General features: G+C 30.0%; 2 protein-coding genes across 3 annotated transcripts; one reads left to right on the top strand and one right to left on the bottom strand.

The window, feature by feature from the left end:
• The first annotated feature begins 466 nt into the window (after window positions 1-466).
• On the top strand, window positions 467-5216 carry LOC132940235 (uncharacterized). Its single transcript, XM_061007710.1, has 4 exons — window positions 467-944; window positions 1853-1971; window positions 2048-2174; window positions 5053-5216. Exons 1-4 carry the CDS (start codon window positions 791-793, stop codon window positions 5106-5108), a joined length of 456 nt encoding a protein of 151 aa, XP_060863693.1. The 5' UTR covers window positions 467-790; the 3' UTR covers window positions 5109-5216.
• A 6841-nt stretch (window positions 5217-12057) lies between these two features.
• Window positions 12058-22405, bottom strand: LOC132940234 (lipase 3-like). 2 transcript variants are annotated; one of them, XR_009664072.1, is made up of 9 exons: window positions 21954-22405; window positions 18748-18946; window positions 18472-18586; window positions 17163-17406; window positions 15410-15580; window positions 15211-15295; window positions 14960-15102; window positions 13219-14244; window positions 12058-13149 (listed from the first exon to the last, which is right to left on the bottom strand). XR_009664072.1 is itself a non-coding variant. In XM_061007709.1 (8 exons), exons 1-8 carry the CDS (start codon window positions 21978-21980, stop codon window positions 13501-13503), a joined length of 1728 nt encoding a protein of 575 aa, XP_060863692.1. In that variant the 5' UTR covers window positions 21981-22405; the 3' UTR covers window positions 13170-13500. The 2 variants fall into 2 exon arrangements, 1 of the variants encoding a protein (XP_060863692.1); XM_061007709.1 differs by lacking the exon at window positions 12058-13149 and having other exon boundaries at window positions 13170-14244.
• Between the last annotated feature and the right edge of the window lie 3199 nt (window positions 22406-25604).

The following is a 25604-nucleotide window of genomic DNA, read 5'->3' as shown; positions in this document are numbered from 1 at the left end:
AACTGTTTTCATCAATAATTGACGAAATAAAAGCCCGTTTAACGCGTAATTTGCTTAAAAATAAGTAAAAACGTGTAAACAATACGGTTTGGATGGTTAAAATGTTAAAAAATTGACCTGAATACAAAAAAAAAACTAATTGAAAAGAATTGTCATTGTACGTCCAGGTATTTTACGGGGTGAATCGTGGTTGCAGTTGGTTTTGAACATAGTAGACCTATAAACTAATGGTCAGCGCATTCTACACCGCCCTGCCGCCGTTGCACAAGCATCATATAAGAGAAAGAAAGAAGAAAGAACGAAGCGAGAAAAGAGAGAAAGAACATAAAGGGGGTAATCATTGACCTATGAAACTAATACCATATTTACCCCACGTTCTCTTTTCTCTTTTACTCTATACCGTACCCTCTCTCTCTAAGCGCTGACCATTAGTTTATAGGTCTACTATGGTTTTTAACCACGGTCTTAGAAGATATCTAGGACCATGTTCTGAACCGTCGTTCTTATCAATCATTGTCGTGACGAATGTGCCTGTTGCTATAGTAGATAGTTTGGTACCCTTTTCGGACGTTTTTTGAGTTCTAACTGAGAGGCTGTGACACTGTGTATGTGTGTTGCTTTCTTGAGTTTTTTCCAATGAACAATATTGAATATTTTAACTTAAAATAAAAATATATCGTTTTTATATTTCTGTAATTATTCTGTTAATTTACTTTCTAAAGTAAAAGCTAATAGTATTTAGTATCTAATTGACATATTTTGAGTATTTTACAAAATTACAACACAAATAATGTCACGCGGAAGACTTAATAAAAAGCTGAAACACAAAACTACACAAGCAAATACAACAAATAACAGTATAGCAACTGCAGGAGAAGATTTCTTATGGAACAATGAACGTACAATTGCAATCTTTCATAGCGTGATTAAACAGAAACCCGCTGGTCAGTTTTTACAAATTGATTTATAAAATTATAACCGTACCTATGTTAAGTCTATCTAGTCTCTCATAATTTTTTCATTTCTAAAATGTCTCATTACAATAGGTACATTACACAGATAGCGCTAATTCACCTGTTTGAGAGATAACTGGGGAGAGAACACAATTTGATTTACCATGATATACATTTACCGCATTTACACATTTTAAAATACCTAGTACAATTTCCATTAATTGGTAGGAAATTGGTTACTATCATGGCTTAAATATAATGTATATACGTGTTTATATAAGCCATGGTTACTATGAAGTAAGTCCAATACATATAGGTACCTACTCTAATATTCCACTTGACACTCACCTTTAACTATATTATATGACTGTCTTATTGAGCCATTGTCGCAACATAACTGATTATAGAAGTACCTACTAAATTTTCTAATTTTATCTTGATTTTTAATTTCCAATCATTTATTCTTAAAAAAAAATACTTTTTTGATGTTGAGTGAATAATTTGCACATGTTTTAATGATAAAAGACTGGTGGCTACTATAATAATTTGTCCAAAGACATTTCACTCTCGATATATATATATTGAGTACATAACTTTGTCTTTAATCATTATGGGTACCTAGATAAAAAAAAAATAGTCCTCACGTATTAATCGGGACTACCCATTAGCAGCGTATCTAGGACTTTTTCACGGGAGGGGATATAAAGATTTTAATAGACATATACAGTATACACAAATATGTATTCATATTATGATATACATGTTTATTGTGTACAAATGTGGGGGGTAAGTAACTTAAGAACTGCCGACTATTACTAGCGTCTAGCACTATTATTAATTTTGATTAATACAATACTTATAATGAAATAATTTGTATGCCTAATTTATTTGCATTTAAGGATTATTGAAGTATCCCACTATCCTAAAGATTAAATCTCGTCTCAGTGAACGTCTTAAGATGAATGTACCCATTAAAGCAATATGGAGTTATCTTCATGCTCGTTGGGATATGAATAAAGTTGTATTTTTAATTAAAGATTAAAACATTTGAAATTGTATATTAATTTGTATTCACTATTTTTTTTTTATTATAGGATGAAATAGAAGAAGAACAATTCAGGAATATGAAAAAAAAAGATTTTGAACTACCCCAAACTGAAGAGTGGATACGTTTAGTTAAAGAACAGAGAGACTTAATAGATTCCAATAATACAAATACAGGTATTTTAAATTAACTTAATATATTCATTTTGAAGAAAAAAATGTAATATGTAATATTATATTGTTATTTTAAATATTTAAAAAAAAATTATAAAATTTTTTTACAACTGTTTACATATTAATATTGCATTGGTTTTACATGTTGGTTAATAATTGACTAAACATAATACCAAATTTTAAAAAGCAGACATACCATTTAAATCATGTTAAATTTATATTAAATAATTTATAGATATTAATTATATTACATAATAGATCAATTAATAGAATAATATTCTATATTACAGATTAGTTGTGCTTAATCCTTGTCACATGGGCCACATTTAACCCCAGTCCAATTTTTTAGTTAAAACAAAGTACAGTATAAAAAAATACAGTTTTTCCAAGATATTTAAAATTTCCTTTTTTTATATAAATTATTAGTGGCCTGCACAATTGCTAAATTTCATTATTGTGTCCCACCAACAGGGAAATGTATTATTCCCATACTGGCCACACTCAATTTTGCGAAAGTAATGACGAATCTATATATCTTTACAGTATTAAGATAATTCAATTTAGTTATTTTAGGTATTTAGGTATTACCTATATTACAATTTGTATATTTTAAATGTTGAATTTAAAACTAGTTATATTAATATATTATGTAGCTTGTAATTGTTTTTATTTATGCAAGACTCAGTTATATGAAAATCAAGCATAATATACTATATAGACACTATTTAAATATATACATTAAATTAGTGATAAACTTAAACTGTGAATACGGTACTGTTTAAATTAATTAAAATTTTAGAATTTAAAATGCATAATCAAGTTATTCTTTATTTTTTTAACAATTAATAATTAGGTTATCTTTAATAAGAATGTTGTACAAATAATAGTAATCACTGTTTACATTTGTTGGAACACATTTTTTTTTGTTCAATAATATTGCAATTTCATAAAATTATCTAGTCTTCTCTTACTATATATAAATTGATATAAACAGTGTAACTTCCATATAACAAAATATTTTCTATTTAACAAAATATTTTTAAGAATCAACCCTAATTAGAACCAATTTTATTTAATTCTATTTACCAAATTTCTTTATACAACAATTTTTTTTGTTACCATGTCAGATTTGGTATTATGATTTATGACCCCATATAATAGATTTATTTTTCACACTGTCATTTTACATTAAATAAGAAAGGTATTCAATTATTGCTATAAAATAGGAACCCTGTTTATTATGTAAACATACTTATACTCAAGTACTAACAGTAACAGTGTTAATATATTTTAATTATTATTTATTTTTGTATTATCTGAGCTTTGTTAAGTAATGAAATCACACTATCATGTTTATATAATTTGTTATTTATAATGTGTATTTTTATTAATAATATATAGGGCTAGGATTTTAATGACCCAAAAAACCTAAAAAAATGACATTAAAATAACCTAAAAATGACCTAAAAAATGACCTTAAAATAACCTAAAATTACCTTAAAAATGCCCAAAAAATAAAAAATGATTTTAAAATGTTATAAAAATGCATTATAATTATTAATTATTATTTATTGATTAATATTTCGGTACAAAATTATTTAAATTATAATATTATAAAAAAAAATGTTAATTTAGGATTTTTAAGTGGTTTTATTATCGATAACGAGTATTAACACACTACTACACACTGTACTCTCCACATCACTGTCATTTAATTTGACGATTAAGATAACTCGCGGTATCGAAGATTATTCTCTATACTATCTCTATAATTGAAATATTGAATATGATATTATTTCTGTTACAAATTCAAAACTTTTATCGAGAACATCTAGTGTAAATGAAAAAGTATAAAAATATTATTATTAATATATTACCTAATGTACTGCTCAAAGCAATTAAATTATATATAATATTATATTGATTCAATTTAGATGGAATTTGATGGAACCCTAACCCTTTGTCCTTTGGGTTGTGATATTTTTACTGATTACAATTCCAACAAAATAACCTAAGAAAATAATTTTAAACCTAAAAATTAAAACAGTACCTAAATAAATTGTATTACTACTCATAATTATATTTAGTTAAGTTAAAACCTTCACAATTACAATGTTATAATCGACGCATAGTCAGTCAACAAAGCTCATTCTACGTGCACAGAACCAGTATTTTCTCTCGTGGAAAAAAGTATAACCATAATTTAAGAGAACAGTACACCGGCATGCATTGTCTCCGTCTTACAAATGCACAACAAAGAAAAACTGCTTAGTGTGGGACAACTATGCTCCCTCTGTACTTATAACAGAATTATCAAAATTCCACAACCCATGAGGAAGAACTTTATCTGTGTCTTGTAGCGTTTTTGTTTTTTTCGATAGCACTTACCAATAACTTTTAATAATTGAACAACAAAAAGACAAAAAAAAACTAATAACTTTAATTGTATTTATGTTATGCAAATAATAAAAACACTACGACACAGATAAAGTTCTTCCCTATGCGTTGTGGAATTTTAGTAATTCTACTATAAATACAGAGGGAGCATAGTTGTTGTCCCGTTGTTATCTTTTTTTTATTTTTTAAACTACAATTATTTCTGTTCTTATATTAAAAAAATTAAGCTTTGTTAATATATTTAAATGGTATGTCTGTAACCAAGTACATGAAATAAACATTTAAATGTCTTAATTTTTCAGATATACATGTGTATTTATGTTATCTAATTTTATTTTATTTTGGGTTAGACAAGATATATTTTTATTTTATATTTTATACTATAAATATATAATAAATACTTATCCTCATGTCTCATCCTTTATCAATGTAAAACCTTTTTGAATTAGTTACCTACTTATTTGGTTTAATAATGTATATTTAGATGCTATGAAGCAAACAAGTCAAGCTGCGATCAGTAATGTGGATTCAAAACATTAAAATATGTTAAGATAATGATGGAAAAATTTGACTATAATAGTATGTATGAAATGTACTATGTTGATTAATTGCTTAAAATAAAATAAAATATTAAATTGGGAGAAAACAATTTACAATTGGCTCAATGGTTTTCATACTAATAAGTACCTACTTCCTCAAATACAAATCCATATTCTAATACAATTTATGTAGTTACTGGTAATAGTTTGCATGGAAACAATACTAAAGATAATTCCTCAGTCCTCTGACCTCTACTAATTCAATAAAGAAATCTAAATGTAGATTTTCAAGTTCAAATAAACATTAATTAAAAATTAAAAATTAAAGTGTGGTATATTGGTTCAGCAGATGTAAATTAACCCGTGCTACATATTTTTACTAGATCAACTATTGCTCTACATTCATTAAAATATAATTTGGATACTGAGGTAAATAATGTCAGTTCAAATATTGTTATTAAAAAAGATCTTTCTCAATTATAAAATTGCTTACATTTTTCTACATTTAAAAAAACGTCAACATTTAAAATCGTGATTTAAAAATTACTAAAGAACTAAAACATAAAAATGTTATAATTTCTGAACAACCATTAAGTTAAAAAAAAGTCTTATGAAATGAGGGCTCAGTCAGTGAGTTCTAAAAATATCACTTATGCACTGCATGAACCATAAACCATCAAGATCTCTTTAAACTAATTAAAATTTCAGTACATGTCACATGTATGATGTATCTAATTTGAAGTTCAGAAATTATGTACGCCTGATATTAAGGAAAACCAAGTCTATTGAAATGTCTACTAAACTAAAAACATCAGACTTAAAACAATGAATTGTTTGTTTTATACTGTTATCTTATATAAAATAAAATCCTGACCCAATAACATCTTCAAACTCATACAGACATACAGTAAGTTCCTATCCTCGCTTTACTAGTTATAAATACATTTTCAATTGTAAATAATACTTAATATTTATATTCAATGCTTATCATTATTTGTTATTCCTAAAAATGTTATTTTGTTTATTACCATCAGTTGCTTAGTATTTATATAACGTATAAATATTAAATATTAAAAAATATTTAAAATTTAATGTTACATCCAATGACCAAAAATGCCGCGGATAGTTAGTTTAATCAAAAAAAAACTTGAATAAATAAAAATATATTCAACCATATTAAGAGGTCTTGGCACCCATAAATCGTCCAAAATTACTTTGTTATATTTTACTGAATAAAATGTTCAATTCTTAAGGTTTAATACAAAATCCCGTTTTTAGAAGTATAGAACTACTTTAACTAAAACTGTTGACCAAATATGAACATTAGTTTAAGTTATTTTATTATTTTTTGTCTGTCATAAGCTTGAAATAGTTTTTTTATTGATTATTTTGGTTCATTTTTTGGTAAATCAATTGATTTAGTTTACAAATAAGTCTTCGTTAATACTGTAAAGTCCTAATTGGGGTAATAGTTTGTTCTACTTATTCATGTAAGTCGTCTTGCCACCCATAACTCCTAAGTCATCATTTCTACCTCTAACCAATTTTATATTAAAATTATATATTTTTATAATATTATATATTAGGTACATTATTTTTGTAACCTTTATTTAAAATAATAAATAAATAAGATATTAAAATTATAGATTTGATGAATAAATAATGTATTTTACAGTGTTTAAATATTATGATAGGTACCCACTACCCATTTATTTATACTGGTACTGCATAACAGCTTCAGGATATAAACTAATTGTCATATATATTTATTGTGAATAATACAAACAATAAATTATTATTTACTAAATACCTACAACTAAACTAAAAATAAACATAAGAATACATTCTGAGTGCATATATAATATTATATATGGAAATTGAATCTTTATTACGAATACTTATCGTTTACACAGACCACAAGAAAAAATAATTTAAATATCATTGAACAATATAGAAGGAGCCTTGTATTACATTTTCAAGCTTTTTTACGTAACAAATACAGTTTTATTTACATCCGTTGAAAAAAAATACTAATAAAATTGGAAACTGAAAATGTTTTATAGTTACACCAAAAACTAAAATCAATTTTCTCGAAAACAGATTTTGCGTAAAAATTCCTGTTTTTCCTTAATTTTTCTTTTGTTTTTCATGGCGTTTTTGAAAACTACCGGGAAATTTTTACCTTTGACCACCAAAGTACTAACTAGATTCACTTTCCTATCAGAAAAGATACTGCTGAAGATAATCTAAAATTAAAAAATTAAAAAAACACATCATTGTAAAATTTATACAGTCATCGATCCGCTCAAAATCTAAAATCTAAAATATATACGATATACATTTAAAAATAACATATTAAATCATTATTATTAATTTCGTATTCAGCATTATTCGGAATAAATGATAGCCATTGTGTATTTAAACTATAATAATATACTCTAAAAATTTCATAAATCCACAAATACCTACTATTTTTGAATTGCAACAAAATAATATTCTAAATAATAAAATAATAATTGATAAAAAAAATTCTAGTCAAAGTAAAGTAAGTTCAAGCCAAATTAAAGTTGAGTTCTAGTCAAATTAAAGTTAAGTTCCATAAAAGTTAAAGTTAAGTTCCAATCAAATCAAAGTTAAGTTCTAGTCAAAGAAAATTTGAGTTCCAAAAAGTTTTATTAAAGTTAAGTTCCAGTCAAATTAAAGTTAAGTTCTAGTCAGATTAAAGTTGAGTTCCATAAAAGTTTTTATTAAAGTTAAGTTCTAGTCAAAATAAAGTTGAGTTTCAGTCAGATTAAAGTTGAGTTCCATAAAAGTTTTATTAAAGTTAAGTTCCGCAAAAGTTTTATTAAAGTTGAGTTCCATAAAAGTTTATAAAGTTAAGTTCCATAAAAGTTAAAGTTAAGTTCCAATCAAATCAAAGTTAAGTTCTAGTCAAAGAAAAGTTGAGTTCCAAAAAGTTTTATTAAAGTTAAGTTCCAGTCAAATTAAAGTTGAGTTCCAAAAAGTGATATTAAAGTTAAGTTCCAGTCAAATTAAAGTTAAGTTCTAGTCAGATTAAAGTTGAGTTCCATAAAAGTTTTATTAAAGTTAAGTTCCGCAAAAGTTTTATTAAAGTTGAGTTCCATAAAAGTTTTATTAAATTTAAGTTCCAAAAAAGTTAAAGTTAAGTTCCAGTCAAATCAAAGTTAAGTTCTAGTCAAAGAAAAGTTGAGTTCCATAAAAGTTTTATTAAATTTAAGTTCCAAAAAAGTTAAAGTTAAGTTCCAGTCAAATCAAAGTTAAGTTCTAGTCAAAGAAAAGTTAAGTTCCGTATGAGTTTTATTAAAGTTAAGTTCAAGTTAAATTAAAGTGAAGTTCCATAAAAGTTACAGTTAAGTTCCATAAAAGTTCTATTAAAATTAAGTTAACTTGGGAATTTAAATACAACAAAGTAATTTTATCAAATAACAATATACTTTTATAATCTTATACAATAGTAATATAAAGTAATTACTACCATCGATGAGTTGTTACATTTAGGTAAACCAAAAAACATTGATTTTGAAAAGCCCCAAGCACTGCGTATCCAATAAAGACGCTGTGTGCCAATACGACGTCGTTACAGCACCTGGACGAGGGATTTGGTCTTGCGTAAAAGGGAGAGGGGTACAAACACTACAAACATTTTTAGGGAGCAAAATTTTCAACTTTTGTATCTTGTTTGATGGGAAAGTGAATCTTTGGTTGATACGTTTGGAAGTCAAAAATTAAAATTCCCAGTTCTTTTCAAAAGCCCCGGAAAACAGTAATTTTTACGCAAAATCGATATTGGTTTTTATTGTAGTAATAAAACAAATGACCGTAGGTATAAGAAATTTTCACTGAATGTTTATATTAAAATTTTTTTAGACCATAACATTTTCTAAATATTTTGACTTGTTTAGAACTGTTTACGGAAAATTTCAGTTTCCAATTTTTTTAGTTTTCTTTTCTATAAACATCAATAATTTGTATTCGTCGGGTCAAAAAGCTTGGAAATTTAATACGAGGTTCCTATAATATGTTGTTACAATAATAGTTGAAAAATATTAAAAATACATTAACACAATTTTTTTTTATATGCAAATTGAAAATTAAAAAAGGATTTTACAGTTAAATATGTATAAATTATTTAACTTTTATTTCTAAGGATTCAACATTTAAAACAAGTTCCACGTAAATATAGTTTATTTTGTAACCAAAAAATCTAAAAATATACATACACGCAGTTTTATTTATAATTGTTTTAACTTAGACGAAATTACATATTATATAACGAAAAATAACGACTAAAGTTATTTGTTTTGTCATTGTACAACATTATTTCAACTTACAGGGTATCCGGCTACCGTATAAATAATAAGTAATAACAAAATAAATATAATATAAAATATACTCAGAATCGTTTTTCGCATACCTACATTGATATTTTAAGATTGAATTCAAATTGAATACCATCCATTCAGTGAACTCAAAAATGCCAAAAAATATCGAACATTTTTCAACCATGACTATAAAATGCTAATACAAATATTTGATAGAACTTTGAAGTATCTACGGTTATTTGAGTTAAAACAATCAATAATTAATGCTTATACATATGTTTTGCATGTGATGCTATATAGGCTATACTAACCAACTCACTATAGCTATTAGTAATTGTTTTTAGTAGAGGGGATTGTTTGTTTTTAAATACAATTGTGAATTTAATAAGGGAATGAACAGCATTTTTGTTCTGCACTGATGATAATATCATACATTAAAATTGTTTACGGGACAAGCCCTTTAACAAAGAAAGATGATAGACTTCCTAAAATCAACCAACTTATGCAACGCAATTTAAAAATTATGTATACATTTCCTTTATTCTTACTTTTTTTTTTTTTAGAAAATGATAACATAATGCATACCCATTGTAATTAACTTTTGTGCCACCTTAACTGTAACTAATGGCCTTAGATGCCGGGTTGTAAGTAATTACTTGATCAATAAAACAAAAAAAAAGAAAGGTATAATTATAATCTTAACAGCCAAAAACAGAAAGAAGAAAATAATATATAGGTACAGTATAAAGTTTTGGTTTAAATTAAATAGGTACAGAACACATATTGTGAAAGGTAAAATATAAATGGTTTTAACTTGAAAATAAAGACAAAGCTTTCATTCTGATACATTAAGGGGCATAAAAAAAAATCAACATCATTACAAATTACTAAATTAGGTTATAGAGCGTAAGCGTTCTCGGGAGAATAGAATCGGTACAATTTTTTTTAAAGGCACACATATACATTTGAGTTTCTAATTGAATAATAAAATTAAAAATCTAATTTAACAATGCGGGACAATCAATATTGCTAAGGAGATTATAAATAAATAAGATGTCTGATAGCTTACGTCTAACCTCACATAGACACATGGCTGATTTCAAATAGAGTCTGCTACTAATGGCATCGAGTCTCTGGTTGTCAACCAGTTGATCGGTCGAATTTTTACCCCATATCAATGATCCAAACTCTAAGTTAGATATACCAAGGGAAGAATAGAACGTTTTTAGTGTTTGAATATTTTTAAATTCTCTAGTATTCCTTAATATATAACTCAATAATTGGCAATAATATGTAGGCAGTTTAGTAGTTATCCCAACTTTGAATGTATAAAATAGGGTTTCTATAGTAGGGTTTTAAGTAATTATAATTGTAATCCTTTACATCATTTTTTATTAGAATATTTTAAAATACAGTCTTAAATTGATCTTTGAGAATAAAAAATTGTTTACGTCTTCAAGCGCTCGACCAATTTTACTATTTATATACAACTAGCTGAATAACCCGGCGTTGCCCGGAAAAAAATGTTAACTAATTAACTTCTTTTAGGTGTAATTCGCTGTGGCCACTGTGCATATCGAAGCAAAATAATATTATTTTTTAATTTTTAGCCATCCCGCGTGGAATTGCCCGTGAGTCTCGCTTATGGTTACCTATACGAACAGTATATTATCAGGTAAGCTATCTACCTGCGTTAGATTGCAGACACAGTGAAGTTGGTGATAAGGCAAATGAATCAGTCTATCAATTTTTTCCATGTTTACCCCCTTTTAACCCCTGTAGGGTTGAATTTTGAAAAATCATTTCTTAGGACTTTTGCATCACAAAATGAAACTACCTACTGACTGCATTTCATACTCATAGCTTCAGTGGTTCCCACTTCCGGCTAGGTGATTTTTTTCATTTTTACCACTTTTAACCCCTCCAGGGTTAAATTTTGAAAATTTTTTTCTTAGTGGATGTCTACATTACAAAACAAAACTACTGTCCAAATTTCATACTCATAGCTTCATACTATAATTTCATACTCAGGACAAGTAATTTTATATATATATAGAAGATTAGGAGGAGGCCTATAGGTTTTGTTATATTATACCTATTCAAATAAAAAGTTGTTTTCCTATAGTTGCAGTTAAGTTAACACAGATCAAAAGCGAAGTTTCGGGAGTGGCTGACAAATTGAAACGTTATAAATTACACAAATATTTTTCATGTGAATTTTTTAATAGCTTATAATTAGGTAGTTATACAAAACTTTCGAAACGTTCTGACCAATACGACCATAATAATATTAGCTAGGTATATAATACTGTGCGCACATAGTGCTACTCTCTTCTGTAGTTCTGTCAGCTTTGATTCAATCATCGAAATATTTGCTTGTACATTTTTTTATTAGTTTTTATTCCTGTTTAAGCAATAATACCTACCTGTATACAACCTAACTTGTACGGCTCAACGGCTGTATGTCTTTATAGGTATAATGCATATAGGTTTAACTCATTATTATTCGCGGGTAGCATATTAGGTACCTATTACCTATATAGGTTATATTATATACATTTTGCGCATGTGTATATAATTGTACACGCATTCGCCATTATGGTGACTTAAAGTATGTACCAAAGATAAACCGATAGGTCAGCAGTTTATTTTGAATGCGATTGACTTAATTTTGTAAAATATAATACAAATAGATTATATACAATTACACAATTAATAAAAAAAAAGACTTAGGTGTCATAATAAAAAATATAAACGGAAAATAAACACACATCTTTTAGGGAAGTACAAAAATAAAAAACTTAACTGATCAAATCCTAATGTATTCATTACAATATTAGATTGGGGAGTATAAGTATATTTGTAATTACAATAGTTATATAATTTCTATTCCTATTTACTGTGTAGTGGTTGAATAATTACGGTTATATATTATTACCACAAGCACTAGCACTGTATGTTTTATATACATGGCCTAGTAAAGTTGCTATGCTTCAAGATTTTAAATTGTAATCACTAACCACGAATTAAGATATACTTTAAGCAGTTTAAGCATAATATCTTATTCGTGATCTTAGCTCTATCCAGTGTATTGTATTATCTATGCTGTTGAAACTTGAAAGTGATCCATTTTTAAGGCAACGGATTTAGGCAATATAATATATCCATCGTGAGTGATGTGTGACTGTAGTGTGTACTGAGTAGACAAGTGACTGATCCAAGGTGGATTAATTTAAATTGTTGATGTTTTTCACTTTTTTTTGTAAAAATGCGTTATAATATGATATACCTATAAAATATCAATTAGGTATAGTATTATTATTAATACATATTACATACATATATAACTATTAACTATATAAGATAATAATGTAACATGATTATTTTTGATATTCATAAATAATATTATAATAGGAGCTCACATTTAGGTGAAAACCTGTCATATCACCTTCAAAAATCTCTTAAATTCTATACTGAACATAATTTTAAGAGGATGTCAACGGCGTATTATTTGTTTTCTCACTCAGCCCCACGAGTGATAGAAAAAACATTACGCAAACAATTTTACAAACGGCTATATTCCAATCTTCACAACTATCGCAACCACCTGAAGCCCTGATCTTTGGACTGTCTGTTCCTACTATTCCAGGTGACCCCAGAATTTGAATATATGTCAAATGGATATCAGTATTAATATACCTATAAATACATTACAATAATAATATTAAATCACAAAATAGTTTTATTATTAACAAATAATCTTCTTACAGATCATAATAACCGGTATACAATATAAATATATAATAGACGCTATGTCGTACTTGAGGCTAGGCATAGTCCTATAACCTATTAAATAAACAAAATCTTTGGTTGTAAGTACATAATATAGCAAACAGATAATGCTAAGGCTTATATGAGCTCACCTCTATATTATGTATAACGCATTTACGCATTTAAAGGTGCACATTTTACAATACATATAATTTTTAAAAAATCACATGAACTGGAACATATATATTTTTGTGAGAGGGGTCCCTTGAAAACACCCGTTTATTTATAACGCAGCTTCAAGAACCTGATCGCTCTTCCGAGACTACTGAACGTGGTATAAAGCGCGCGTCCTGCCGCCGTTCGGTCGTCCACGCGGTTTAGACCACCACAATAATCAACAAAGTCGCTGACTTTTCCGATACCGGTGCGGCGCAACGTCGTGGTGGTTTGTTCGGTCTTTACCCCGACCACGGTATCTTCCGCCCCGGCCGCCGCCACAGCGTCAATTCCGGCCTCGTTTCGGGCGCCGTGAGTCCATTCGGAAAACTCCCTGGTCAAACCGTCCCGTAGTTGGTGGTACTTCGTTTCGGTGGACTTCAACAGCACGATCAAGTTGTCTAATAGCTGTACCTTTTGTAGCAGGTTCAGACCTCGTACGATCTCCGCCGACTTGTCGTCGTCCCGTTGCACCGGAGTTCCACCCGATGAGTTCATCGCCGAGCAATCCGGACCCGGGGCAAAGTTTACGTATACGTGATGGTCACCCGTCGAGTTTGGCTGTCGTTCTTTGGTCGTTTGACTGTCGTTACCACCCGTTCCGTCGGTATCTGTACAGGAGCCCGAGGGAGGACCTGTGTACTCCCAGTCCGCGTGGTCGGTCTTCTGCAGTATTTCCGCCACCTTCGCGTTTACTTGTTTGGTCACGTCTAGACTCCACAAAAAGTCCACGTGATTGCAACGAGGGCTGTCGACCGGAACGAAGTCCATCAGTTTCGGAAGTTGGGATTTCAGTCTCATCACGTCCTGCACGCAAGAATAACACGATAAAGGTAGGTACTAAGGTAGTCATTGAATAAAAAAAAGGTGGACAAATGGGTACCGCAATGCTGTACAGTATAGTTGTCGAGTATGTTACCATTGAAATGGATGAGTTAGATTTGAATTCAATGATAAATCATTGCATACAAAAACGATTCTGAGCGGAGACAGTGTGTCATACTAGCATACAATATTATGCATAAAACCGCTGAGTATATCAAATTTCGTAAACATTTTTGAATCAAATAAAAAATTAATGATACTATTCGGGTGTCCGGGTTGTACCTGTCGTAACTTTTTTTTTTTTATATAAAGGCGCAAAACTCGTTGGGAATTTTCTAATAATATTTCTAATGTTAGCTAAACAATTAAAAACTTTTATTAATTTCTAACTAAAAAATGATTTGAAAATTTTCGGAATTTGGATAAATTGTATAATAAAAATACATATAGTTTATATTCACAATTTATATACTCACTTAAATAACTGTCTTATTTTAAATAAAATACGTTTACATATTCAAGAATTCTCATGTTATTGAGATAAAATGAATATAATGATATAAATTGATCTTATATGTATATTGTATATGAATATACTGTTTGTAATTGGTCCTAATTTACAACAACCTACCCCACATCAACCTAATTAATATAACTACAGGTGACAATTTTACAAGAATTTCCGGAAACACCTCACCTCCACGTCCGTCAATACGTCGTTTTTTCCGTATATCAACGCAATAGGCACTTGTATGGATCTCAAGTCGTATGTTGGAGGTTCGGTAGAATTGTAATGTTGTACATTCATGATTGGACCGTAATCGTACCGACTAAAACTGTCTGCACAGTAAATTTCAAAGCACGAGAATAAAATGACAAAAACGTTATATAAAATATTATGTTACAATGATTACATACTTACATAGTAACTGTTTAGTGATTAATTACCTTTCAATATAAGCTGTGAGAAATGCGTGGTTAGTTTGGACGACGTTCCCGCCGGAAAGTGTTCAATGACGAGTGGTATTAATTTCTATATATAACACGTCATGACGACAAACAAAATATATCATAAATCAATAACCATTTCAATGATAGCTTTTCCTCGTGTAATATCGCTAACGAATTCATAAAATATAATTATTACATTGTCGAAAATATACGTTTCACTACCACACACGGAAGACACTGCATAAGATATGCATTTTTGGCAAAACAAAGTCCGTGCAATTTTTTCTCCATACGTGTTGGTTACCAAAAATGATTGCATCCTTGATTGTGGTAAAAACATTCCATTCGAAACCCATTGATACATAATCTAAACAACAAACAATTAAATTTAAGTATTTACCTAGTTCCTATTTACCTATTACCTAGATAAATATATTTTCTGGTTCTAATTATCGTATTATATTATTATCACTATTATATATAATATTATTTGAAAAAAAAATATTTTGTATAATTTGAACTTCAACATTATAATAACGTCCCTTATATTTTAAAAAAGTTGAAATGAAAAATTAGTAGGTTGTTTATCAGGATATAAACTTATATTAAGATTGTATATCTATATCAATTTATTTGTGATTTAAATTTGAATATGACTATCTGATCGCAATCAATATTAACGATTCCGAAATTGGACACGTACGCCTGGTCTTACTACATTTTAATTTTATAATCAATAAATAAATGTAAACTTAAAATTAAATAATACTATATTAGGTATATAGACAATATTTTAATAATTAAGGTTAAAATTAATAAACCTGTCCATTTTTTTTTTTTTAGTACCTACTTATAAAACGACCCATAACACTGGTAGAAATACGGTTAGGTTAGAAATAAGGCTTTTCTTCGGGATTTCCCTATGTGGAAATTGATATTGAATTACTTATATTATATCCTGACCTTGGAATGTTTTTTTTAAACCATAACATTTTTCAAATATAAGTGTTTACCAGCTGAAGTATCAACCTTGAACCTTGCATGAGTTTCATCTGTATACTGCAGAGTAAATCAGCCAAAATCCTTCCCCCATTTCCTTTAATAATAAAATTCTGATTTTTGGAATTTTTAAATATTATACTCAAAGACTATTTTTTGAAATTGTTGAAGTTTTTGTATTACTTAAGGAGTGTCCCGTGGCGACTGAAACTGCTGTTTTTCAAATGAGAACCCCTCCTTTTCGAATATAATTTATTTACCAGATAATTTTTTTGAAAATGTTGATGTACCTATCAGAATCAAAATTCAAACAAGTAGATTTTGAGTTATTTAACTTTGTGTACTAAGGATAATAGGCCTATGATAATGGGTTTGGAAGATATTCGTAAAAGTGGTCCAAGTATAGTGTATACTAAACACTATATATAATATTAATTTAGCTGTTTCATACTTTTGTAAAATCTGCACTTTAAGAAGTATTGTCCTTAGAACAAACATTTTCATAACTGAAAAGCTACTCGTCTGAATTTTGAATTTGGAACATCAACATTTTTGAAAAGAATATCCACTCAATAATGTACATTATAAAAGGGGCGTTAATGTAAAAAGACTCTATTTAAAGATTCCAAATATCAGATTTTGAATAACTGCATTATTAAAAAGATAAAGAGGATAAGCATGTTTGTTGAAACACCCTGTATATATTAAATAGTTATTTGGCAAAGACTCAAAGTTATGTACATTTTCTCAGCCCCACCCATTTCAAAGTTTCTATGCAATAAAACAATGTTGATAACGTCTATGAACATTGACGATTTTGTCAACAGATAAACGATATACGAGCGATAATGAGAATCTAAAAGCAATATTATTTGTTATAGCCATTCATGTTTTTAAATTAATATAAATTAGTAAATTACTACAATATTTATCAAAAACCGTATACATACGTTCATCTTCTCCGCGTACGGAGCGATATGTCGTACAGACGATCTTGTGTTGAACAAGTAGGCTACCGGTGCCAGACTGATTTGAGACCTAATCTTGTGATGGTATTCGGGTCTTTCAGAAGCCATTATGAAAAACACGGAGGTGCCCATTGAATAGCCTACGTAGTGGAGTTGCGGGGCATTGGTCTTCATGAGAATGTATTCGAACGAAGCTGGCAAATCGAACGTCCCGACTTCGTGTAAGCTTTACAACCGTCATTATGGTATATTATATTATTATATAGGTAGGTACGTATATTATATTAATTATTATTGTCAAAATGTAAATACATTGGTATGATAATTTATCCTACTGACGTTAGAATGCATAATCAGTATATACACAAACAATCACATGATCACAGACGTATTTGGAAAATTTGGGCCCCAGGTAAGAAAAAAACAGAAGCCCCCTTCCCAACCTAAATTTCTTTAGCAATAGGTGTATTTGAAAAAAAAACACATGATAGTGGAACTAATGCATTCTTTGCTACACGCCTACACTCATAATCTGAAAGATATACGTACTAGGTATACATAAAAAATACATTTGTTGAATCACATATTACATAAAATGCCAGTATGTCTCATACATACAAGAATATGAAATATGTTAAAATTAAAAATGTTTACGCCGAGATTTTTTATTGGCAAAGGTATCAATAATACCATCATAATCTAACTTCTTTGTTAAACATGATTCTATGGTCAAAACAGCCAAAAAAATTAGAAATAATAATAATATTATGAGCACATTGGCACAATATCTATAATAATATTTGTGATTTCGAACCAAGGTGTATCAATACACCTTGTTACGAACATAGGTAATAGATAACGAGTACCGACTACCGAGTATTAACCGATAAACGTTACGGACGTTATTACTGACACGACCGTACCTATATATTTACGAAATATTTTTGGTCATAAGAGCCCATGCAATATCTTATCAGTTTCCTTTCAGCTGTCATCTATTCTGTGTGGGTATCTCAATTCTTCGGTTTTCAGCGTCGGCTAAACACATATCGTATGTTATCGTATCATATTAGCATCATTACTTTTTTTTATCACCCAAATGAGCTAGGTACCGTATTATATCAAAATGCTCTCCAAAATTCAAAATTTACCGCCCGGGGCCCAAGCCTAAATTATTTGGCCAAACCTAAATACGTCTCTGATCATGATTGTACAAGCACAACGTAGGTATCTGCGGATATCCACGATGAACAAAAATACAAATAATATTATATAATATTATAAGTTTTACCTAAAATTCCAAAAATCTCTTTGCTTGGAAGTCATCGTCGAGTGCTTTCTACTGTAGGTATTACCCCGGCAGTTGGCCAACCACACGTCGTACCCGGCATCGGATAGTTGCATCGCTATAATACAATATTATTATAATGTATAATTATATCGGTACAAGACGCACAAAGCACGATATTATCAACTATAGGTAGGTACCTAGGTACGGCGAACAAACTCGAAAATAATATAAATTTCGATCGAGCGATTTTTTTATCGAAATTGACGGTTTACTCACGTAACGATATATCAGCTCCGCCAAGTACCCAATCGGCTGAACTCCCCAGAATGCCGTGGTGTACGAACACCGGATGGTTCCTGGTGGGTTTATGTCCGCTCTTGTTTTCCGAGATGCGATGCAACTCCAGGATGTAACCGTCCTCCGTGACCACATTGTGTACTTCAACAGCATATCCATTGTTTTTGACGATTTCAACCTAATACGAATTGTAGAGAATCATTAAAAAAATTTAAATACATGTATACCTCTATATATATATATATATATATATATAATATATGTATATATCTTATTATAAAGTATAATTTTACTACAGGGGCTGGGGCGTTATAGGACTTTAAATCGTTCAAATATATGTCTATACTGTATAGTGTATAATACATACATTGTAATACATTGTATAGGTATATAACTGAAATTGCAAATACAACATATTATACGTGGGTGCACTCAATAATATCAAACTATGCAGTAATAAGACGTAATTTGTAGTTTTTCATGTATTTTTAATAGCTATTTCCCGATTGAAAAAATACAGTAAAATAATCAGAATTTATTAATTAGTAATCGAAAATCATAGTAAATATTTCGTTTAACCGGTTAGTTGTGTATGCCTATACAATAAATACGCCTTAAAAATGAAAATACTTCTAAGAGTAAAAATATAAATTAATGTTTTTTAAACAATTATTTAGAGTACGATAACCATTTTCCCGCTGTCATAAATTATATCAGAATATAGAAGTAGAAATCGTTGAGCTAGGAAAAAAATGTTAGGTCTTTAGGATATACGGTCAGTTGCGGTCAGTGAGTATTGAGTACACAATAATATAGTCAATGTATATTTATATATTATATATTATGACTCCGGGTGGAATTTTTTATTTCTTATAAATGTATACCAATAAATTCAATTACATTTCAGTTTTATTTTTTTAAAGTTAAACTTTAAATTGTTTAGTAAATAAAAAATTAAAATTATAATACTTAAGATGAAAACCATTATAATATAATATGTAACTTAAAAATGATGTTTTACTAAAATAAATATTATGTTAAAAAAATTATATTATTTTTATTATTTTAGTGACGTAGGTACTATAGGTAGGTACATGCGTAATGTTGCTTCAAATAGTAACGTATTTTTCTTTGAAATTAAACAGAAAAAAAATGGTTTGAGAATTTATTTAATATTTTTCCCAAATTTCTGATCCATTAATCAGTACGAAAATTATTGTTTTAGATAAATAAAAAAAAAGTAGGTCAGCGCATTTCGGTGGTGGATGTTTGTCCATCGTCCCTTCGGACCTCGGACAGGATAGTGTAATTTTACTGTATTCGATTTGAATGATTTCAATGATTTCAATGATTGCATTCGATAAAAAACGATTCTGAGCGGACGAGGAAATCTTTTTTATTTAATTTTATTCGTTTCTATGGTGATAAACAAAGCGTTTTAAGAACAGCTTAAGAACGATTTATATAAATAGGTAATTTATATAATTATAATTTATAATTAGGAAATAACATAAAAATGAAAAAAATATAAAATCAAAGAAAAAGCTCATAAGTCGCTAAAATGTTTTGAAAATTTTACCATATCCAGGTAAGGCTAATATAAGTAAACAACCCAAATTTCAAGGTTTTAACCGAATTACAACAAAAAACTCCCAAAATTAAATTAAACTCGAACAAAATCCAAATTACAACAAAAAATATCTCTTGTCATTTTTCATTTGAAGCAATATTTCTGGTAGAAAACGTCGTCCGTAATTATTTAATATTATAAAATCGTGAAATCGTTTTTTCTCATTCCGCTTTTATTTCGAGTAGCGTTTCGAAAATCGAAAAATTATCTCTTTAAAGTATCAGCTCAAGAACATCACCTTTCAGAAAAGATGCTATACTTGATACTTTTCAGCAAGCTTAGAGAATAAAAAAGAAAAAGAAATAAACACCATTGTAAAACCATTACATTCCTCGCTCCGCTCAGAATCTAAAACTTAATCACGCATTCGAAGATTAATGTAACCCTAGATAATTTTATGAACATATATTAGATTAATAATTTATGACTAATATATAGGTGCTATAAATTGTATTTTACTTGACGTATAATCACGATTCATTCAATCATGTTATCGTACATTCGTACTCATGTCTACTGAAACAACGGATAGAATCTTATCCATCTAAAACCGTGATTGAAACTAGTAAATCAATTATTTTACGACATATTATTAAATGCTAGTAACGATGTGTTATCATTTTGAACCCATAATAATATTATGTTTTATTTTATACATTCTTTACTGACAAAACGATTTCAGTTTATTATCATCACAGAATATTTTAAAAATAATTATCTTTTCGATATGTCTTACGTGCGAATCGTGACCACTCGAATTACGATTAGATGTCAAGTATACCTAGACTCTATAGACGCTATAATGCTCTACAGTCTAATATAATCTGCCTACTTATTAGTTATTACTTACATCCATATAACAATAAAATATTGAAGTTCAGCAGACGCCGGAATTCGGTTATACGATTTTTTGTTGATTACTTTCAGTAAAAAAAAATGTAAATTTCTCCAAAACCACGATTATAATGTAGCGTGCTAAATGTATCGATATATCACATTATAGTATAGTAAATATTCTGAATTTAAAATCTATTGTGTCTTTAGTCAGTACACAGCAGTTTTTTAAGACATAGGCGTCGATGTGCCACCTACCTAAGTATTTTTTGGCATAATGAACCATTAACAATGGTGTACAATAGAAAACTATTTTTGGTCGATGAATTATGCAATCAATTGACACATTGTGGACCATAATAATATTTTATGACGACGTTATCTGTACATAGGAGGTTATACAACTTGAAAATATTAAATCGTCACACTGATACGAAATCGAAAGTTATTACACGGCGGATTGTCGACGTACAGTTTCTATTTCTTTTCGTCCATACGAGTCAGTTTTATTGTATAAAATCCATGATATAAACCCAAGTACATTTCAAGCGTTTTCGTCCTCCGATGACTGTAAAATGCATTGACATTGAATTTTTCGTCGCGCGAGTACAATAATAATAACGTAACAAATGTTTAATAATAATTTATCGAACGAGAATGCAACGCGTGCAATAATTGTGTGCAGTACACAGCGTAATAATAATAATAATATGGTACTCACAGTGGACGAGCAAACATTTTCGGACATGCTTGAAAATAGAAAAATCGCAGCCAAAAATCAAATCGGTACACACATGATATTATTAATGTGTTATGTGAGTGTGCGTCTGGAAAAACGGGCGAAGAAATCCGACAACCGCGCACGACGAGTTTAATATTATTTATCTATTAGGAACTGCACCGCCGATCGTACACGCGACGACTGAACCCTGACGACGACGGTCGCAATGTGCACAGCTCGATAATAATATCGTTGTACGAAATACATTTACGTGTAATATAATTCAGTCGTCTGGGCACGATGCCATTCGAATCGCGGTGTATAACAAACAATAATAATGTTTATGACACACTCGACGACGACGTCGGACGAGAGCTGATGATTTGGGCGACGATCGCGCGAGAGAGTTCCGCGATGATGATAATAATAATAACAACAGTATAGTCACTCTCGTAACATGATATTATCATTAATTATAATATTATTATCGTTGTTTTTGTTGTATCGCGACCGTGTTTCGCCGCGGTAGGTAGCGCCACGGTCGCGGCGCGATCCCGACCTACGTACATTATTTTATAGACAGTGCAATAATATTACTATCGACTGTGCTGCTGCGCTCCGTCGTATTGCGATGTAGGTACCGTGCTCGGTTACAACGACGACCACGTGGTAGCCAGTCTGCCCGCTGCAGTAGTAAGTCGTGTGGGTACGTGGACGGCAGCATTAATTATAATAATATGTTGCGCTTTACCGAGGTAATCAAAACCAAACGGTTGGACGGAAATAATAACGTCATTATCATGATATTATTGACGCGATGAGTATAATATAGACGATACCATTTTAACACGACCTACCTACATTATTTTTTAGACAGTGCAATAATATTATCGACTGTGCTGCTGCACATCGTATTTTATAATGTAGGTACGCTGCAGTTGTGTAGGTACGTGGACAGCAGCATTAATTAGAATAATATGTTGCGCTTTACCGCGGTAATCTAAACCAAACTGTTGGACGGAAATAATAACGTCATTATCATGATATTATTTGAGTATAATATAGATGATACCATTTGAACACGACCTACCTACATTTTTTTTTTAGACAATGCAATAATATTATCGACTGTGCTGCTGCGCTCCGTCGTATTGCGATGTAGGTAACGTGCTCGGTTACAACGACGACCACGTGGTAGCTAGTCTGCCCGCTGCAGTAGTAAGTCGTGTGGGTACGTGGACGGCAGCATTAATTAGAATAATATGTTGCGCTTTACCGCGGTAATCAAAACCAAACGGTTGGACGGAAATAATAACGTCATTATCATGATATTATTGACGCGATGAGTATAATATAGATGATACCATTTGAACACGACCTACCTGCATTATTTTTTAGACAAGCAATAATAATATTATCGACTGTGCTGCTGTCATAATGTAGATACGTACGCGGTTATAACGACGACCACTTGGTTAGGTTAAGTATATTAAGTATGTTGCGTTTTTCCGCGGTAATCAAAACCAAACTGTTGGACGGAAATAATAACGTCATTATCATGATATTATTTGAGTATAATATAGATGATACCATTTGAACACGACCTACCTACATTTTTTTTTTAGACAATGCAATAATATTATTATCGACTGTGCTGCTGCGCTCCGTCGTATTGCGATGTAGGTAACGTGCTCGGTTACAACGACGACCACGTGGTAGCTAGTCTGCCCGCTGCAGTAGTAAGTCGTGTGGGTACGTGGACGGCAGCATTAATTATAATAATATGTTGCGCTTTACCGCGGTAATCAAAACCAAACGGTTGGACGGAAATAATAACGTCATTATCATGATATTATTGACGCGATGAGTATAATATAGATGATACCATTTGAACACGACCTACCTGCATTATTTTTTAGACAGTGCAATAATATTATCGACTGTGCTGCTGTTATAATGTAGGTACGTACGCGGTTATAACGACGACCACTTGCTTAGGTTAAGTATATTAAGTATGTTGCGCTTTTCCGTGGTAATCAAAACCAAACTGTTGGACGGAAATAATAACGTCATTATAATGATATTATTTGAGTATAATATAGATGATACCATTTGAACACGACCTACCTACATTATTTTTTAGACAGTGCAATAATATTATCGACTGTGCTGCTGTTATAATGTAGGTACGTACGCGGTTATAACGATGACCATTGACCACGTATCTGCTAGTCTGCCGTGTAGGTACGTGGACGGCAACATTAATTAGAATATATTGCGCATTAACTCATACATTACCGCGGTAATTTTCTAAATTAAACTTGAAACCGTTATGAACAGACGGAAATAATAACGTCAATATCATGATTATAAGAGTATAATATTATATTTGCACACAGTATGAGTCACGCCTGTGTGTGATTGGGATTCGTTCAAACAATACTTACCGAACTCGTCGTGCATTATAATATTTATTATCTACAAATATTTGCAATATTATGTAAATTGTAAACGTTATCGTAGTCGCGAATAGCGGGTGACTGGGCCTAATAGCCACCCCCTTACCAAGACCTTTTTTTTATCATTATTATTTCTGAAAATTTACAATCTGTAATTTCATAACACAATAAGTAAAAAAGATGAATGACATAATTCTATATACATAATAAAAACTACACATGAGACACAAGATGAGGGAAATCATTCAGCGATGGTACTCTCCGGCCTCCCAAGACCTAAAGATCATTTAGTATTTACACACATCTGAATATATGAAAAAATGTTCATTTCTACTGAAAAAAAATCTACAGCCCGCTCAAACGTGATTTTCGCCTGTGTACGTTTTTAATATTATTGATATAAATTACAAAATATTTGTTGACGAGGATTGACGTCGTGGAAATGCGACAGCGGTGTTGTCACAGTTTAATTAACCATATTAATCGTCGCCGGTTTCTACGAGAAGTCGATACGGATTTGCGCGAAATAAAAACTTTCAAACCAATTTAAAAGAAATTCAAATCGGCGTTGTTTTCACGGTGAAAGTGTAGATTCGATGTAAGAATAACAATAATAATATTTTAGTACCACTTCCTCTGTACTCGGTCGTTTTGTTATGGGCACAAACCGATTAAAATTATTGAATTTTGATTATTTTAATTTAAAAGCGACGGTCCGTCGCTCAGTTAGATTTACCACTTGTAAATAGGGTGAAATATTTAGGAATATTTTTAAACCTTGAGTGTTTATGAAAACAAATTAAAATAAAAGATTATTTAAAAAGAGGGGGGGCAGTAGATAACCGATTTGCCGTACAGTAGGTGTCGAGTGTCACTGTAATTTAACTGTATTCAAGTACTTACGGTTATTTGTTTTTGAATTACAACAAAATAAGAAAATCGATTTTTTTCAAAACCCAGTGTTTCGTACAAATGTCCGTTGTTTCTTAATTTTTGTTTTGTTTTTCCCGATTATTATGAAAAGTACCTATGGGAAATTTTTAATTTTACATCCTACATGTACCAACTAGATTCATTTTCCTACCGGAAAATATATTGAAATTTAAATTCCGAGCATTTTTTACAATCACAAAAAACCTCATATCATCGTAAAATCAATTAATTCATTACTCCGCTCAGAATCTAAAAACAA

This window comes from Metopolophium dirhodum, chromosome 3 (assembly GCF_019925205.1).
Source record: "Metopolophium dirhodum isolate CAU chromosome 3, ASM1992520v1, whole genome shotgun sequence".
In the NCBI taxonomy this organism is placed as follows: domain Eukaryota; kingdom Metazoa; phylum Arthropoda; class Insecta; order Hemiptera; family Aphididae; genus Metopolophium; species Metopolophium dirhodum.
The sequence above is the reverse complement of the archived record's forward strand: the minus strand, read 5'-3'. Positions and strand labels throughout refer to the sequence as shown.

What these genes read in the sequence shown, in the direction of transcription:
- LOC132940234 (XM_061007709.1), bottom strand. Translation starts at nt 21,980, where the DNA reads ATGTCCGAAAATGTTTGCTCGTCCACT. An exon ending in CGTACGCGGAGAAGATGAAC is followed by an intron (nt 15,581 to 17,162) that starts GTATGTATACGG and finishes TTTGTTGTTTAG; the next exon opens with ATTATGTATCAATGGGTTTC. An exon ending in CTCACAGCTTATATTGAAAG is followed by an intron (nt 15,103 to 15,210) that starts GTAATTAATCAC and finishes TTTACTGTGCAG; the next exon opens with ACAGTTTTAGTCGGTACGAT.
- LOC132940235 (XM_061007710.1), top strand. Translation starts at nt 791, where the DNA reads ATGTCACGCGGAAGACTTAATAAAAAGCTGAAACACAAAACTACACAA. An exon ending in GATTAAACAGAAACCCGCTG is followed by an intron (nt 945 to 1,852) that starts GTCAGTTTTTAC and finishes TTTGCATTTAAG; the next exon opens with GATTATTGAAGTATCCCACT. An exon ending in CTCGTTGGGATATGAATAAA is followed by an intron (nt 1,972 to 2,047) that starts GTTGTATTTTTA and finishes TTTTTATTATAG; the next exon opens with GATGAAATAGAAGAAGAACA.